Source organism: Macrotis lagotis, chromosome 5 (assembly GCF_037893015.1).
Source record: "Macrotis lagotis isolate mMagLag1 chromosome 5, bilby.v1.9.chrom.fasta, whole genome shotgun sequence".
NCBI classification, from domain to species: Eukaryota; Metazoa; Chordata; class Mammalia; order Peramelemorphia; family Peramelidae; genus Macrotis; species Macrotis lagotis.
Window position 1 is genome coordinate 261,341,233 of NC_133662.1, and position 18,109 is coordinate 261,359,341.

At 53.4% G+C, this 18,109-nt stretch overlaps 1 protein-coding gene across 1 annotated transcript; it reads left to right on the forward strand.

Moving 5' to 3' along the window:
• Positions 1–995: 995 nt before the first annotated feature.
• ECEL1 (endothelin converting enzyme like 1) lies at positions 996–17,308 on the forward strand. Its single transcript, XM_074189659.1, is given in 18 exon segments — positions 996–1,256; positions 1,258–1,776; positions 3,531–3,599; positions 3,756–3,866; positions 4,565–4,657; positions 6,393–6,517; positions 7,935–8,157; positions 8,955–9,053; positions 9,319–9,393; positions 9,672–9,775; positions 11,157–11,215; positions 11,569–11,620; positions 14,144–14,211; positions 14,505–14,629; positions 15,023–15,088; positions 15,318–15,413; positions 16,154–16,230; positions 16,973–17,308. Coding segments are annotated over 18 exon segments (2,322 nt in total). The 3' UTR covers positions 17,073–17,308.
• Positions 17,309–18,109: the final 801 nt, after the last annotated feature.

An 18,109-nucleotide genomic window follows, 5' to 3' on the forward strand; every position in this document is an offset into this window, starting at 1 on the left:
AGACAAAGTTTCCTCAAGTTCGGGCTGCCGGGGGAGTACCTGTTGGAGCCGGGCGCTGCCCGCTGGGCACCCCGGCCCCGATTCCCCCCGGCTGGCCGAGGCCGGGGCCCGGGTCCCCCGGACCGGGGACACTCGGCCAGGCTGGCCTGGGAAGGGGCGAGCTGGAGAGCGGCGGCCAGCTCCAGGACCTCGGACAGCTCTCCGGGCAGCCCTGGGGCCGGGCTGTGGAGCCGCGGAGAGCAGGGGAAGGAAAGCGGGTGGAGGGAGGGGGCCCCGAGCTCCGAGGGGACAAAGTTTGCTCTTCCGGTGGCTCGGGGGGGGGGGGGCTGGCTCTGCTGGGGTGCGGAAAGGGGGGCGCAAAGGAGAGCGCTTTGGGGGTCCAGAGGAGCCTCCGCTCCTGGGAGCGCCTTCCTCTTCTCCCTGCTTCCTCCGGCCTCTCCGATCCTTTGTCAGTCCTGCCCGGGCCCAGGGTACAACCTGATCGGGCATCGACATCATCCCACAACTGAGGCAGAGGGCTCTCGCCACCCCCCCCGCTAGCGAGGGGAGCTGGGTGCCAGGCTCCGAGCCGGGGCTCCGCTCCCCCCTTCTCTCCCATCCCCTCCATCCCGTTCTAGCCTCCACCTGAACCCCTCCTTCTCTCGCCCCTAACTTGCCTCGCCGCCTCTCCCGTCCCCTGGCACCCCGAGGGAGAGAGGCAGCGGCTGAGGTCGGACAGAGCGACGGAAGGCCAGCAGGCCCATGGGGGGGTGCGGAGGGGAGCACGGGGGAGGGGCGCCCCTGCACGTTTCGAGGTTCTGGGCTGTGGGGAGGGAGGGGCGGGCAGCGGGGGCTGGCCTCGGTGGTCCTGGAGCGTCCTTCTTCCCCGCAGGCGGCAGCCCGGACCATGCGGCGGCAGCCGGAGCTGGGCCCCGCGGCGTCGGGCACACGGCGGCGGCCCCTGTAGCCGGCGCCGGCCTGGGCGGAGGGGCGGCCGGGGGGCCCCCGCCGGCGCCATGGAGCCCACCTACTCGCTGACGGCGCACTACGATGAGTTCCAGGAGGTCAAGTACGTAAGCAAGTGCGGCCCGGGCGGCTCGGGCGGCGGCTCCCTGCCCCACGGCTTCCCCCTGCCGCGGGCCGGCGCGCCCCCCGGGGCCGGCCTGAGCCGCTGGAACCGGCGCGAGGTGTGCCTGCTGTCGGGGCTGGTGTTCGCCGCGGGCCTCTGCGCCATCCTGGGGGCCATGCTGGCCCTCAAGTACCTGGGGCCGGGGGCGGCCGGCGGGCCCGGCGGGGGGCGCCGCCTGCCCCGAGGGCTGCCCCGAGCGCAAGGCCTTCGGCCGCGCGGCGCGCTTCCTGGCCGCCAACCTGGACGTGAGCATCGACCCCTGCCAGGACTTCTACTCGTTCGCCTGCGGCGGCTGGCTGCGGCGCCACGGCATCCCCGAGGACAAGCTCACCTACGGCACCATCGCGGCCATCGGCGAGCAGAACGAGGAGCGGCTGCGGCGCCTGCTGGCGCGGCCCGGCGGCGGGCCGGGCGGCGCGGCCCAGCGCAAGGTGCGCGCCTTCTTCCGCTCCTGCCTCGACGTGGCCGAGATCGAGCGGCTGGGGCCGCGGCCCATGCTCGAGGTGATCGAGGACTGCGGCGGCTGGGACCTGCGCGGCGGCGGCGGCGCCCAGCGCTGGGACCTCAACCGGCTGCTCTACAAGGCGCAGGGCGTCTACAGCGCCGCCGCGCTCTTCTCGCTCACCGTCAGCCTGGACGACAAGAACTCCTCGCGCTACGTCATCCGCGTGAGTGGCGGCGGTGGGCCGCCCTCGGGCATCGCGGCCGGGCCCGTGGAGGTCGGGGGAGCGGGCCGCCCTCGGGCATCGCGGCCCCGCGGAGGTCGGGGGAGCGGGCCGCCCTCGGGCATCGCGGCCCCGCGGAGGTCGGGGGAGCGGGCCGCCCTCGGGTATCGCGGCCCGGGCCCGCGGAGGTCGGGGGAGCGGGCCGCCCTCGTGTATCGCGGCCCGGGCCCGCGGAGGTCGGGGGAGCGGGCCGCCCTCGGGCATCGCGCCCTGGGCCGGCCGGGCTAGGCTGGCGGCTGTCTTGAGGCCGTCGTGGAAACGAGCCTGTGGAATGCTATGGAGCTGTGTCACCCTGGACGAGTCATCTCTGTTGCCCGGGCCTCAGTTTCCTCATCTGTAAAGTTCTAGCTGACGGTTGTCTGAGCCTTTAATGCCCCCCCCCCAGATTCCAGTCACCTCCACTTAGATCGGAAAGACCAGGGGCTCCTCGGTCAGCTCCTCTGCCTGGGACATTCAAGACCCACGCTTGGGCATCCTGTGTGTGAGCTGGGCGTGTCTCCACCTCCTCTAGAAATGGAAGTGGCCTGGGGGGGGGGATGCCCGAAGGCCCCGAAGGGTCGGGGACGCCCACCCCGCTCACACCGCCTCCTGAGCGTTTCGTGCCAACCCCAGAGACTGGTACTGAAGGCATTTCAGAGATGGGGAAGCTGAGGCTCAGGGCCATTAAGTGACTTCCTCAGGGTCACACAGCCTCGGAGGCAGGCTGCAGGGGCAGGGAGGAGCACGGGAGCCGCGCCGGCCCGGGGAGGGGCCTCCTCCTCCAGAGTCAGCCCTGGCTCTCGGCGCCAGGGAGGAGGAGGGGAGGGAGGGGAAGGAAGGAAGCGGGAGGTGAGGAGGTAATTTCCCCCGGAGTAATTGCGGTGTTTAGAGCAGCAGCGGGGAGCCGCAATTTCCCAGGCCGCGGGCAGGCGGGCAGGAGGGCGGCGGCGGCGGCCGCGGCGGTGGCGTAGTCATTAGCCGTGTGTGTGCGGCGGGGCCGAGATGCGGGGCTCCGGACCCCCCGCCGGCCGCGGGATTCCGGCTGTGTCAGCTGCCAAAGGGTTTGGAGGTGGCCTACTTAAGCTCCCTCATTTTGCATTCGGGGAAACTGAGGCCCGGGGAGGGGTCTGCGATGCCTGCTGTTGGGGAGGCCCCAGCCGCGGTGCCCATGTTGGAAGGAGTGCAAGTTGAGTATGTGGGCAGCTCAGTGTGTTTGTATCTGTGACACAGGCGGGCCCCTAGCTGGGTAACTGGGATTCTCTGCTCTTCCCCCCTTCAAAACCCCCAAAGAAAACCTCACCTCGGGTTACCCAGGTTACAGACTGGGAAACTGAGGCCAAAGGGAACAGAATCTGAAGCTGGAAATGACTTTAGAGAGCAAAGGGTTCGAATCCCTCGTTTTACCAATGAAATAACCAGGGTCCGTGACCCCCCGGTCACCCAGGTGGGAAGTGGAGGACAAAGAACCAGAGTTCAAATTCTGGCTCTTCTTAGCTGTGGCCTGAAGTGGGTCATGTCACATCTCCAGGTCACAGCTTGTCTTCTGGGAGATGAAGGACTAGGTGATGCTTGAGATGGGAAGTGTCAGACTTGGGATGTGGCCGCAGGGCCTCTGCCTCCAGAGCCAGGCCATCCCAGGGTGTAGAAGGGCCAAGGGCAGAGTCTAGTCTGCTAGCCTGAACCTGCCTGAGATGCAGCCTGTCCTCTCGATTCTCCAGATCGACCAGGATGGGCTGACACTACCTGAGAGAACCCTCTACCTGGCCCAGGATGAAGAGAGTGAGAAGGTGAGGGAGGGAGGGCAGCACGCCTAGAGCCGGCCGGGCAACAGGCACAGTGAACCAGAGGTGCTGAGTGGGCCATGGTGCAGTCCTAGCCCCTTGGGGGTGGCTCAGTCCCCCACAAAGGCTGAGCTGACTTGCCTCTGTGGGCTGGGCCCTCAGATCTTGGCTGCCTACCGAGTGTTCATGGAGCGACTGCTGAGCCTGCTAGGGGCGGAAGACGTAGAGCAGAAAGCCTTGGAGATTCTGCAGCTGGAGCAGAGACTGGCCAATGTGAGTGTCCCAGAGACTGCCCAGAACCACCCCTTCCTGCCAAGCTCACAGCCTGGAGTACCCAGCACTCCTCTCCTTCCTGGTCCTTGTCGTTGTGGCTTTTTAGCATGAAGGGACCGCAGATGGGTCGGGGTGAGCAGGGGGTTGTTCAGTCACTGGCACCCGCTGAATGGTACCTGAGGGCCATGGAGCCCAGGCCTTCCTTCCAGAGCGGATCAGTCAGCAGTGACCTGTTGGAATAATGGTTGGACTGCAAGGTCTCTTTAAAATTTCTATTATTCCGCCAGTCAAGGAACATTGATTAATTACCCGAGAGGTTCAGGGCCATGGTAGAGATACAAGGACAGAAATCAAGCTGCACTCTGCTCTGGAGCTTCGCTGGAATGGGAGGGGCAGCACATCCACTTATAAATGCTGAGCTTTTGTCTTAATCTCTGAAAATGGCCCCTCCCCACCCCCAACCCAGCACCCTGGTCATTGTAATAAAGCATTTCTTAAAAAAAGGAGGAAACTATCTGACATAAACCATGTCAGATAATCACACCCATAGCCCCCCCCCCCCCGGGAAAGACAAAGGGCATCTTCTCATTATAAGATGCCCAAGTTATATGGTCTTGCAAGTGGAGTGTGGGGCATCGAGATCCTGCTTATGAAGTAGGAGGGGTGAAGGTCCAGGCATGACTCTGTTTACCCCATAGATAACTGTGTCTGAGTATGATGACCTGCGCCGAGATATCAGCTCCATGTACAACAAGGTGACCCTAGCACAGCTTCAACAGATCACCCCTCATGTGAGTAGCCTCAACCTCCCCCTCCCAACCCATTGCAGGAAGGGATGAAGCCTGAGGGGAGAGGACAAATCAAAAGGTCTTGGGGAGTCTGTTCTTTTCCAGGGGGTAAAGAAAAATGTGTGTGTGCATGTGTGAGACAAAAAAACAGAGATAGAAAGACAGAGACAATAAGTGAAAGAGGCAGAAAAAAAGAGAGAAAGAGTCAGAGAGAGAGAGGAGAGAAGAAAGACAGAGAGAGCTGGGGGGGGGCCACTAATAAGGCTAAAAGGGACTGGCACCTGGGAAAATACCCAAAGAGAATTTTAGGAGCGTCCCAGGGAGGAGTTGATTCAACTCAGAATTATGAATTGAGGGATTCATAGAAATTTGGAAAGGGGAGAAATAGCCTGGCCAAAGTTGGTGAGAGCTTTGGGTTTGAATCTTGGCTCTGTCATTAATAAGCTGTAACCCTAAACAGATCAAATTCCTCAGTTTCCTCCTTTGTAAAATGAGGTTCTTTGGCTAGATGATCCCCAAGGAGGCTCCTGGGGAACTCGATACTCTTATGATGCCCCTTATTTCTATTCTTTGCTCTGCCCTCCCATCTGTGATCTCTGTTACATAGAATAATGAGAAGAGTAGCCAGCTTGTCATGCTCAGATCATAGACACAAGTGATAGGGACTTTGGAGGTCATCTAGGGGGTGTCACAGTGGATAGAACACTGGACCTGGAGTCAGGAGGACCTGAGTTCAAATCCAGCCTCGGGTACTTACTAGCTGTGTGATCCTGAGCAGGTCACTTCACCATATTTGACCCAACTTCCTCATTTGTTTTCTCTTTTTTTTAATGTATTTTTTCATTTATTTAAGGCAATGGGGTTAAGTGACTTGCCCAAGGTCACACAGCTAGGTAATTATTAAGTGTCTGAGGCTGGATCTGAACTTGGGTCTTCCTGACTCCAGGGCTGGTGCTCCATCCACTGTGCCACCTAGCTGCCCTAGCACCAACCTCCCAAGGTTGTTTCAAGGATCAAATGAGAAATTCATAGAATGCTTACTTAGGACAGTGCCTAATATCGAGTGGGTGCTATGAAAGGTGCTGATGCTGATACTGATACTGATACTGATACTGATGCTGGTGGTGATGATGCTGGTAGTGATGATGCTGGTGGTGGTGATGGTGGTGATGATGGTGGTGGTGGTGGTGATGATGCTGGTGGTGATGATGCTGGTGGTGGTGATGGTGGTGATGATGCTGGTGGTGGTGATGGTGGTGGTGGTGGTGGTGGTGATGATGCTAATGGTGGTGATGCTGGTGGTAGTGGTGATGATGATCTGGGGTTAAGCAATGTCACCATCTTAAGAGCATAGTTTTAGAGCTCATATGCACTTTGGGATCATCAGGTACAGCCCCCTCCCTTTATGGCTGAATTTAAGCTCGGAGAGGTCAGCTAAATTGCTCACAGTCAAGTAGTGAATGATGGAGGAGAGATTCTAAGGCAGTCATTTCTGACTTCACATTCAGCACTTCTACTGGACAGAAAGCATCAGAAGAGAACTGGTTTGGAATCCTGACTCAAGAGTTTAGATGACCCTGGATGAGTCACTTCCTCTTCCTGAGTCTCTGTTTCCTTGCCTGTAAAATGGGACTGTTGGGGCTCAAATAATTTGCTTCTTAGGGCTTTGAGGAAGGAAGTGCTCTGAATTTTGCTCTCTGGTTATCCCTTGTTGCCCTTGCCATTCTGTGCCCCCCAGCTCCGATGGAAGTGGCTGTTGGACCAGATCTTTCAGGAGGACTTCTCAGAAGATGAAGAGGTGGTGCTTCTGGCCACAGAATACATGCAGCAGGTGTCCCAGCTCATCCGTTCCACTCCCCGGAGGTACCTGGCTGGGGAGGGAGGCTCACCCCTGAGACAGCTGCGTGGCCTTTAGTGACCTTCCACCTCCAGGGAACTGAGGCTGACTCCCCACATCCCTATGTTCTCAGAGCACACTTCCCCATATGGCCAGCCCTCTTTGGCCCTGCCAGGGCTTCCTACAGCTTGCATGCGGTCTCTGCCTATCAACTCTGTTCAGGGACACCCCTGTCCCTACTTCAGAGAGTACCTTGGTGGCAGCACAGGTGTCAGGGGGACCTGGGCTCTAGTTCCAGCTTGGCCAGCAACTCATGTAACCTAGGGCAAGTGATTTTACCTCTTGAGACCTTATTTGCACAACTGTTAACCACTGCTCTGCCTGTCTCACAGGCCTCCTGAATTGAGATTCCATCCAGTCTCCATCGTCCCCCCAGCACCCAGGACAGACTGGGTTCAATTTTTGCCTTATTAGTTGTGTGACCCTGGGCAAGTCCTTGTCCTTTCTCCATGCCTTACTTTTTAAAAATGTAAATAGGGAAGACTGCTGCCCGCTGTGAAACTCAGACCGGATAAAGTAGCATCACGGGAACCTTGCGCTGCTCCCTAAGTCGCAGTTATCCTCCTCCTCCTCAGTGCCACCATCCTCCTCCTCCTCCTCCTCCTCCTCAGTGCCACCATCATCCTTCCTCCTCCTCCTCCTCCTCAGTGCCACCATCATCCTTCCTCCTCCTCCTCCTCCTCAGTGCCACCATCATCCTTCCTCCTCCTCCTCCTCCTCAGTGCCACCATCATCCTTCCTCCTTCTCCTCCTCCTCAGTGCCACCATCATCCTCCTCCTCCTCCTCCTCAGTGCCACCATCATCCTTCCTCCTCCTTCTCCTCCTCAGTGCCACCATCATCCTCCTCCTCCTCCTCCTCCTCAGTGCCACCATCATCCTTCCTCCTCCTCCTCCTCCTCAGTGCCACCATCCTCCTCCTCCTCCTCCTCCTCCTCAGTGCCACCATCATCCTTCCTCCTCCTCCTCCTCCTCCTTTATTATTATTGTTCGTATCGTTACTAGTGAGAGGCAGCAATGTGTAATAGATAGAGGGCTGCTTTTGGCATCGGGAAGAGCTGGGTTCAAGTCTTGCCTCTGACATAGGTTGGCTGAGTGACCCTGGAGAATCCCTTCCCCTCTTAAGCAGTGCTTATACAGAGGGTTTCAGTGTGTAAGGGGCAGGAGTTGATTTACCCCAGCCAATGAAAACTGATGAAATCAAAGGTCTGACCCCAACACCTTACTGTGGCTGTGAGGATTCAAGGAGATGTGTTTAGGGGGTTCTTGCCAATCTCCACTTTGCTGTGGGGAGATGAGGCTGGGGGCTCTGCTCCATTTCCTGCCCAGGTGCCAAGGGCTCAGAGAGCCCAGCTTCCTCAGAGCCCTCTTCTCTCCACTCCCAGGATCCTTCACAACTATCTGGTATGGCGGGTGGTGGTGGTGCTGAGTGAGCATCTGTCTCAACCCTTCCGGTCGGCACTCCATGACCTGTCCCGGGAGATGGAGGGCAGTGACAAACCCCAAGAGCTAGTCAGGGTCTGCCTGGGGCAGGCCAACCGCCACTTTGGCATGGCCCTGGGGGCCCTCTTCGTTCATGAGCATTTTTCTGCTGCAAGCAAAGCCAAGGTAAGACCTGCCAGTGGGGGAATGGGGGTGGGGAGGAAATGAAGAAATCTCCGGGGCTCAGGGTTTGAATTCTGCCCCTCTCTTCATTTCTGGGGTGCCAGCTGTTGGAGAGTTAGTGTGCAAGCCTTCCTACTTTGCAAAATAGGAAGAGTCAAGTCATTTAGCCCCTTGGGGACTCAGTTTGTCTATCGTGGGGCAGCACCTGCCCTACCTGTCTACCCCACACTCTTGTGAGGACCCAGTTGAGTAGATGGTAAGCTTCTTGAGGAAAAGGACCCCCTTGCCCTTTGTATCCTCAGCACCTACCTCCCTTAATAAATACTGATTGAATTGAGGTGAAACTAAAATTGAAAGCACTCACCACTAGCTAGAGCTTCTCTGACCTTCAGGCAAGTCAAGGTTGATGCTGCAGGGTCAAGGGATCCGAGGGCCAATCTCAGAAGCCTACTAGTCAGATGTCTCTGGGCAGGTCATTTCACCTCTGTGGGATTTAGCTACCTCATCTGGGAAATGGAGTACTTAGATATAAATAACCTCTAAGGCTCCTTCCAGCTCTTGATTTATGGTCTTGGAGGGCCTTGAAATCGGACTTCTGTTTTATAGTTGAGGAACCTGAAGCTCCAAAGGGTTCAATGCAAGCTGATGGGTGTGAAAGGCAGGGGCCTGTTAGGGACCACAGGGATAGGGTTCATTGGGATTGTGTGCTGCACAGTCAGAAGGAATTGGTTGGAGACCCTCATTCTACCCTGATGACAGGAAGCCCCTTTGGTTCCTGATACCCACCCCAACTCTGGTAGGTGCAGCAGCTGGTGGAGGACATCAAGCACATTCTGGGTCAGCGTCTGGATGAACTAGACTGGATGGATAAAGAAACCAAGGCAGCCGCCAGAGCCAAGGTACTCTGCCAAAGGGGGCTGGTGGCGAGGGGAGGGAGCCCCTTCCCCCTTACCTTCTCACCCTAGAGCCCCCTTCCAGGCAGAGAGTGGGATGTCTCACCTCTCCTGCTAACTCTGTGGCACTGGATCGAGACTCCTCAGCTGGGGCAGCCACTGCCCCTTTATCTCCAGTCCTTTTATCATCCCTGCCACAACCCTCTCAGCATCACATGCTCACAGCTCGAGAAACTTCCTCATGATCCCAGAAGCCCTCTTTCGTCCCCAGCTACAGTACATGATGGTGATGGTCGGCTACCCCGACTTCCTACTCAAGCCTGAAGCAATTGACAAGGAATATGAGGTACCGGCCCCTCAGTCCCCCACCAACTGGCATGGCCCCCCGGCTCCCTGTGTTGTGGGAGACCCGGGAAGAGTCCTTCCTCTACCTCCTCCTCCTCTCCCCTTCTCTTCTTTCTCCTCCTCCTCTTCCTCTTTTATCCTCTTTGCTCTTCTTTCTTCCTTTCCTCTTCCTCTCCCTCTCCTGCTTGTCTCCTTTGCCTTCCTCCTCCTCCTCCTCCTCCTCCTCCTCCTCCTCCTCCCCCTCTGCCTTATCTCCTTCCTCCCCCCTCCCTCCTGCAGTTTGAAGTCCACGAGAAGACTTACTTTAAGAACATCTTGAACAGCATCCGGTTCAGCATTCAGTTATCTGTGAAGAAGATTCGGCAGGAGGTGGATAAGTCCGCGTGGGTACCCCCGGCAATGAGCTGGGTTCAGCAGGCTGGGGCCCTCAGGGAAAGCGGTAGCTGGGGGCTTCCAAACTAGGATGGCAGGGGAGCCTCCTCTTTTTAAATTTTTTTTTAATTTATGGCAATGGGATTAAGAATGACTTGCCCAAGGCCACACAGCTAGGCACTAATTAAGTGTTTTGAGGTCAGATTGGAACTCAGGTCCTCCTGACTCCAGGGCTGGGGCTCTTATCCACAGCACCACCTAGCTGCCCCACCCAGGCCCCTTCTACATCACTTGTAACTCAACAGTTGTCCTTGTTCCAAACCCCTGATGATGAGGGCCTGTGTCATCCAACTTCCACTGAGGGAGCTCCAGGGAAATAGAACCATTGTCCCCTCACAGTCCCTTATTTTAGGAGGGGAAGAGTTTCCACAATTAATGTCTCTTTAACTTTCACCCACAACCCTGGGTCTGCCCTATTGGACCATGCAGAACAAGTCAATTTTCTGTCTGTTCCACTCTGTGCTCCTGGGCCTGCCCTCTAGGGCATGGAACAGCCCCTCACAGATTTGAAGACTGATATCATGTCACTTCTGATTCTTCTCCCCTGAAAGTAAACATCCCAGTCCTTCAAATCCATCTTTCTAGGAAGGACTTTCCCTCATTCTCCTATTTGCCTTTCCTTCTCAATTCTCAATTATCCTTCCTAAAATGTGATATCCAGAACCAATCACTATCCCTCGAGGTATTGTCTGAAGGCAATCACTTCCCTACTCCTGGGAACCCTACTGATCTTAATGAAGCTTACCATAGTATGGACTTTGTGGCTACCACGGCAATACCATTGGCTGGTCTCTAGCTTGAGGTCCACTAAAACCCTCACATCTTTTTCAAAGGAACATTTGCTAGCTTTTAATGCATCTGATGGTGGGCAAATGCAAGGACACTGTGGGTGTCCACTAGACGCCTAGACCAAGAACCTCAAAAGAGAAATGAGATCTGTGAAAGCAAGGCAGAGGGACATGAGCGACACCAAAGTATCTAGGGGTAGGGGTGGGGAATTCTCAAGGAAAATCAGTGAGGTGTCTCTGGAGTAACTTCCAGGACAGTGGGGGTGGATGGGATCTCAAAGTCTCCTTCAAAAATCACCTACCCCATTCTCCATTTGAGGTAACTGAGGTCCAGGAAAGTTAAGTGACTTTCCCAAAGTCACTCCGGGGTTCAATTATATGATGCTGCATAGGACAGACCCTCACTTGTAATGGAAGTGTGGAGGGGGAGGGTATACGAGGGAAGCAGAACATGAGGGAGGCAGCAAAGCTGGCAGGTGTCAGAATGTGGGACTTCAGACTGCCATCTGTAACTGGATGACTATGAAGGACATTCTTTTTGTAGGTGGCTGCTCCCCCCACAAGCTCTGAATGCATATTACCTTCCCAACAAGAACCAAATGGGTAAGCAAGAGATCAGAGGGTCTTTGGGGGGTTCACTGTCTCCCTGAACTTTAGAACCCCTTCTTTTCCCAAGTGAAAGAGTCACCATCACTATGGGGACAGTTCTGGAAATGCAGAAGAGCTAGGTCTCAGAGAGTGGGGATAGTCCTGGTCCTGAGGAGTCCCCTGAAGCCACCTTGGGAGAGTAGGAGGGGCAGGGGGCAGGGGCAGGAACTATCACTCACTCACTTGATGTGCCACAGGTAGTGGCATAGCAACTGGGCTTTGGGGAGATCCAGTGCCCTCATTCTTTCTGGATGTGGCAGCTGATGAAGGGTTCCTACCCATTCTGATCCAAATACCTTTCTGTGTAGTGTTCCCGGCTGGCATCCTTCAACCTACCCTCTATGACCCGGACTTCCCACAGTAAGTACCCCTGAGACTTCTCCTGGAAACTCCACCCTTCCTCCATCCCTTCTTGCAACCTTGCCCATGGAGAATTTTTGCAAGAGTAGCCTCCAGACTGCCTTGGGTCTTAGAATCACTGGGTATAGGCAAGAGATGAGTTTCAGCAGGTGGAAGCTCTGGAGCTCCCCTTAGAGACCATCTAATCCATCACCTTCATTTTACATTCAAATTATGTCAAGATTGGGTTGCCTGGAGGAGTTTTTCAGTATTGTAGATGTTAATTTAGTCTTCTTCAATAATGAAGGATGAGAACCAACTGAGCAACAGATGAGGAAACTGAGGTCCAGAGAGGTTGTGATTTGCCCAAGGTGACAGAGCCAGAGTTTGACCATAGCTTCTCTTTGCAAGGCACCCCTCTAGCTCTCATTTCCCCTTGAGGGAACAAAGTCTAAATCTGCATCACAACTGGTCACCCATGGAACCAGAATTAGAACCCAGGTTTATTGACCTTGAGATTAGGGCTCTACAGCAATGATCTCCAAACTTGTACAATCTCATGCATAGTCTTCTTAAAAAGAGAAGGACACCAACAACATGATCACATCCTCCTATCGGTAAAATTTTTGTGACACTTCCCCAATCTATATATACTAAAATACAAATCATATATATATACACAAGCTGCTGCACTAATAATTGTTCATTTTGCAAAAAAAAGGTACTAGTAGTTGAAATAATGAAATAAAATTAAAGCAGCAACACTGAATGAGTGGGGGGAGAGGGACACGTTTAGATGTGAACTTTAGGAAAATCACTTTGGCATCTGAGTGGGGGAGATTCCAGAGTCAGGGAGACCCAGGAGAAGGCTACTGGAGTTAGGCAGGGTAGTGGCAAGGAGGACTTGATGGAGAGTAATGGCTGTGTCAGTGAGGAGAAACAATCAGATCACAGAGAGGTTGTGGAGATAGAAACAACAAGATTTGACAACTGTTTATGTGTATGGGGTGAGGGAAAATAAGAGGTCCAGTGTAATACAAAGGATACAAAGGCAAAAGGAAGGGACCAGGCTTTTATGAAGCGTCTCCTATGCTCTAGGACCTGCATTAAGCTCCTTACAAATATTGTCTCATTCATCTTATTTGATTAAGGGTGGTCGTGAAAGATGATAGTGCCCTCAGCAGAACTAGGCAAGTGTGGAAAAGGGATGGATTTGGAGGAAAAGATAACGACTCTCTTTTGGACATGATGAGTTTGAGTGCCAATGGGATATTTACTTAAAGATGATTAATAGTTGGTGATATGGGACTGGAGCTCAGGAGACAGATTGGATCTGGATGCAGAAATCTCAGAATCACCTGTTATTGCCAATTAAGATGTAGGATCTAATGAGATTTCCAAGTGAGAAAGTGACAAGGAGAGAAGAGGACCTAAGCAGCGTCGTGGGGAACAGTTTGGGAGGAGGGGGTAAATACAGCAGATGATTAAGCAAAGGAGACCAAGAAGGAGACGTCAAATCCTTTTTTTTTTTTTTTTTTGGCTAGGCAATGGGGTTAAGTGACTTGTCCAAGGCCACACAGCTAGGCAATCATTAAGTATCTGAGGTCACATTTGAACTCAGGTCCTCCTGACTCCAGGCCGGTACTGTATCCACTACGCCACCTAGCTGCCCCCAAGAAGTCAAATTCTTAAGAGGAAAACCAAGAGAGAGTAGTATCAAGAAAGCCTAGAAATCATTTCTGGAAAGATGAGTGAAGTCCAATGTCTCAGAGAGGTCAGGAAGGAGGAGGTCCAATTTGATCATGAAGAGGTCATCGGTAACTTTATAGAAGACAGTTTTAGTTGAGTAGAGTGAAAGAGAAAGAAAAGATTAAGTCAGAGCTTAAAAAGATGTGGAGCCAAACAGGATATAGGAGAGTTCAGAGGTCTGAATGCCGAAAAGTGAGGGGCGCTTACTCATGGCCATTGCCTGCCCAGTTTCCTGGGTCAGGTTAAATTATAATAGTCTCAGAATCCGACTGTGGGAGTAGGTCAAGAGAAAGAATGTTGAAATCGTGTTGGAGACAACACTATGATTAGCTATGGGAGGAGGAAGGGTAAGGGGCAACCCATCTTCTCATCCTCTTATTGGTATATCACATGGCCCTTGGGGTCAAACCATACCTCCCCTCCACTTTGGAGACCATTGTTCTAGAGGAGACTGCCTGAATGAGAATCACAATGCGTCTTGTTTCTATAGTCCAATTGTTTGAACACAGTGATTCACTTGGACCTCATAATAACCCTGGGAGCTTCTATTATTATCTCCATTATCCCAAACTGAGACTTAGAGAAGTTTAAGTGCCTTCTCCAGGGACACACAGCTGAGTTGGGATTTAAATCCACTTTTCTTGATTCCAAGTAAATGGTTTCATCCACCATCCAATGGGTTCAGTCATGGAAAGGGCGCCTGGATGTCTTTCTTCAATTTTTGGGTGGGATCTTTTTGGAAGAGGGCAGGGGAGTCATCCCAACTCCTGACCTGGTGCTATCTGGTGCCCACAGATCTCTGAACTATGGGGGTATCGGCACTATCATTGGGCACGAGCTGACCCATGGCTACGATGACTGGGGTAAATAAAGCCCTGGGTTCCCACAGTTTCTTTTGGCTACCCTCCCAAGGGTCTTGGGCTTGGATACATGACTGTATTTTCTCTACCACCTCCCTCTTCCACCCCGGGGGAGTCCCAGGGTTTCTTGACTGGTTCCCACTGACCTGAGTGTGTGTATGGGTGTAACCAACATCAGTCCCCAAGTCCCTCCTGTGATTGAATAGCTTGACTGAAAGCTCAGGGCAGAGGCCTGGGTTGAAGACAGGACAGGAAACACGAATCCCAGGGACTTAGGGACTGTGGTCCCCCCACAGGTGGCCAATATGACCGTTCGGGGAACCTGATGCACTGGTGGACAGAGGCCTCCTATAGCCAGTTCCTCCGAAAGGCAGAATGCATAGTCAGCCTCTATGACAACTTCACTGTGTACAACCAGCGGGTAAGATGCCTCCTGTTCTGAAACAGGACAGTGCTGTCCTCCATCCCTGCCAAAGTCCTCAGAAGAAGAGAGTACAGAACTCCTAAAGATAAGACCGTCCCCTCCTTATGGGAGCATGAAGAACAGAGCCTTAGGAAGCAGTGTGGGATGGGAAAAGGACCCCAAGTCCTACCCTGTCCCTTCCTATAAATGTGACTTCTTTGGGGATTCTAGTTTCCCCTTCTTTAAGATGAGGTGATTGGTCCAGTGGTCCCTAGAGACAGAAGATTCCAGCCTCCTAGCCCTAGGTCTGAGGCCCCAGGACCTAGTAATTGGGTCTGGCAGAGGGCTCTGACCTCCTCATGAGAAAGGATGAGAAAGGAAAGAATGCTCATCAGAACAACTATTCCACAGGTCAGTGGGAAGCACACCCTAGGAGAGAACATCGCTGACATGGGGGGCCTCAAACTCGCCTATTATGTAAGCCTTCCTCCCCCACTCTGTCATTCATGGTGGGCCCTGATGGGAAGGAGGGTACTGAGGGTTTGGAACTAATGCGACCTTTGTTATTCCCTGGTCCTGGGCTGCTCCACCCTCACTAGGCCCCAATTCAAGAAACTGGGACAAGCAGGCGGGGAAGCACAAGCAGAAGGGTCCTGTCCTGGGCCCAAGGCCCAAGCCCATAAGAATTCTGTTCCCCCTCCTCCAGGCTTATCAGAAGTGGGTTCGAGAACATGGCCCCGAGCATCCTCTCTACCGTCTCAAGTACACCCATGACCAGCTCTTCTTTATTGCCTTTGCCCAGGTACCAACCAGGGGCTGGCTGGGTTAGGGCTCCTGCCTACATTTGTTGCCCACAGTGCAGCCTCACCTGGAGATTCTATGTAGGAAGGAGGGAAGGGGATGAATATTTATTAATAAGTAATTATTATAATTATAATTGTTATATATTATTTGTTATTAATATGTTGTGTATAACATTGATTAAATAAATATAATTACAAAATATTATAATTATAATAATCATAAATACTTGCCAGACATTGTGCTATTATCTCAGTGAATTCTCACAATACCCCTGAGAGATGGGGTATCTGTTATTATTCCCATCTTACAGATGAGAAAACTGAGGTAGATAGAAGTTAAGTGACTTGTCCAAGGTCGCACAATTAGTATGTCTGAGGTAGCATTTGAACTCAGGTCTTTCTGAATCCAGGCCAGCACTCTATCCGCATTGCCACCTAGCTGTCTGTTAAGTGTTCAATTTAGGCCCCTAATGAACAGAAATTGGGATTTTCAAGGAAGTGGGGATAAATCCTTCTCATTTCATTGCCTCAGTTTCCTTTCTGTCCCACAGCTAGTAATTTCACTACTGTGATTAAATGTGAAGTCAGGAAAATGTAGGTTCAAATCCTGTCTCTGATACTTGCTGTGTGACCTTGGGCAAATCATTTGACTCTCTGAACTCCAGTTTCCCTCATGTATAAAATGGGAGGATTGCACTAAATGGTCCCTGAGGTTCCTTTCACCTCCTTTTTGGCCTAGAACTGGTGCATCAAGAGGCGGTCCCAGTCCATCTACCTTCAGGTGCTGACGGACAAGCACGCCCCGGAGCACTACAGGTACTGACCTGCTGGTCCAGCCCCAGTCTCTGTTACTCTTGGGAGGGCAAAAAGGAGAGTTCTGAGAGGGGGAGAAGACAGAGGAGCCAGAGGGGAGAGAAGAGTCTATTTGGAATCTGCTCTTCTGGGCTCATATCCCAGGGCTGATGCTTATTAGTTGAGGACCATGGGCAAGACCACTTGACCTTTCTGAATCTTCCCTTCCTCCTCTGTATAAGGCTGGTAACAGGGTTTCTACTTCACTCAGAGGAAAGAAGACCTCGGAGCAATGTCTATTTGTGAACTACTGTTCTAGGCCCCAGAAGCCTTGGGGTGGAGGGGCTGAAGAGTCCGAGTTCAAACCAGGTCTCTGGTCCACACAGGATTCTGGGAAAATCACTTAGTTTCTCAGCATCCTAAGAGAAGGCGCTAGCCTGCCTGGTCGAGAGAGTGGAGCTCCCTGATGCTTCTGAGATCACAGACCCAGGCCCGGCTCCACTCTAATCGCAATAGCTACCTTTCTATACCATTTAGAGGTTTGCAAAGTGGTTTACATTTATTAGCGTATGAGGTCATGTTTGCACTCATCCTCGTGGACATTATTATCACTCCCATTTTACAGATCAGGCAACTGAAGCTAACTGGGCAGGGGAGCTATCCCCTGGGAGAGTCTTGGGCCTGGCCATACAGAATTCCTTCTAGGTGGACCAGTGTTTGAACCCAGGTTCTCTGACTGAATCTTTTGGTTTAATTCTATCTGCAGGGTGCTGGGCAGTGTGTCCCAATTTGAGGAGTTTGGCCGGGCCTTCCACTGTCCCAAGAACTCTCCCATGAACCCAGTTCACAAGTGCTCTGTGTGGTGAGGCCTGGGTGCCCAAACCCCTTCCCTGCCTGCCACCTGTTTCCCCTGACCTTAGCAAGTTCACTGACCCTCTCCTGATGGACCCACTGTTCCATCCCCGAGGGCCAAGGAAGGACTGAGGTTCTTGGGAGCCTCTGGGAGCTGGGATCAGGGTCCAGGAGAGAGGCCCCTCCTCTCACTCAGGAGAAGGAAGTTTGGGGAGCATGAGGTAGATTCCATAGCATTCTGCTTGCTGGCCTGTAGGACTCCTGGGGTGGGGGTGGGGTCTAGGGTCAGGACCAAGCATGGTTCTGACATGAGATGTTCAAACTGGGTTGGGGGGGGGGAGAATTAGGTGTGAGTCTCTCCCTGTCCTCCCCAAAGCAAAAAGGGACTGGGAGAATCCATTTCTTGGGAGTCTTGGCATGGACCATGAAGATGGAGGACCCCAGGGCCTGGTACTGGGGTGGGCAGAGAGGGTGGGGAGGGGATCTGGGATACCAGCAGAGTTGAGCTTGTACATACACAAATCATTGTCCTATTCTTGCTGCTAAATCTGCTCAATAAAGCTATGTGACTGTCAGCTTCCATCACGTGTGTGTGTGTGTGTGTGTGTGTGTGTAGGGGTAGGGGAGGAGAAGATTGGGGATGCCAGGGTTGGCGATGGACTAGGTGAATAGATGCCACCATCACTCTAGGGCTGCTCAGGTCTTGGGTGGCACAGTGGAAAGAGATTTGACTTGGAAGTCAGGGGATCTGGGTATAAATTCAATCCATGGGACTTCCTTAGGACTCAGTTTCCTCATCTGTAAAATGAGGTATCTGAGGTCTCTTCTAGTTCAAGATCCCTGAGCCCCAGATCCCAGGAATAAGGTTCAAGGAGTTGCAGATTAGAATGTGGACAACCTTTCAAGGTGAGCCCCAGTGGAAGCCACTTGGGTCATGTGGCTTAGAATCAGCGGAGACCCAGGAGAACAGCCAGTACAACATTTCATTTTACAGATGAGAAAACAGACTCAGGAATGGGAACGCTCTCCTGTTCTTCTATTTCCCCTTTTT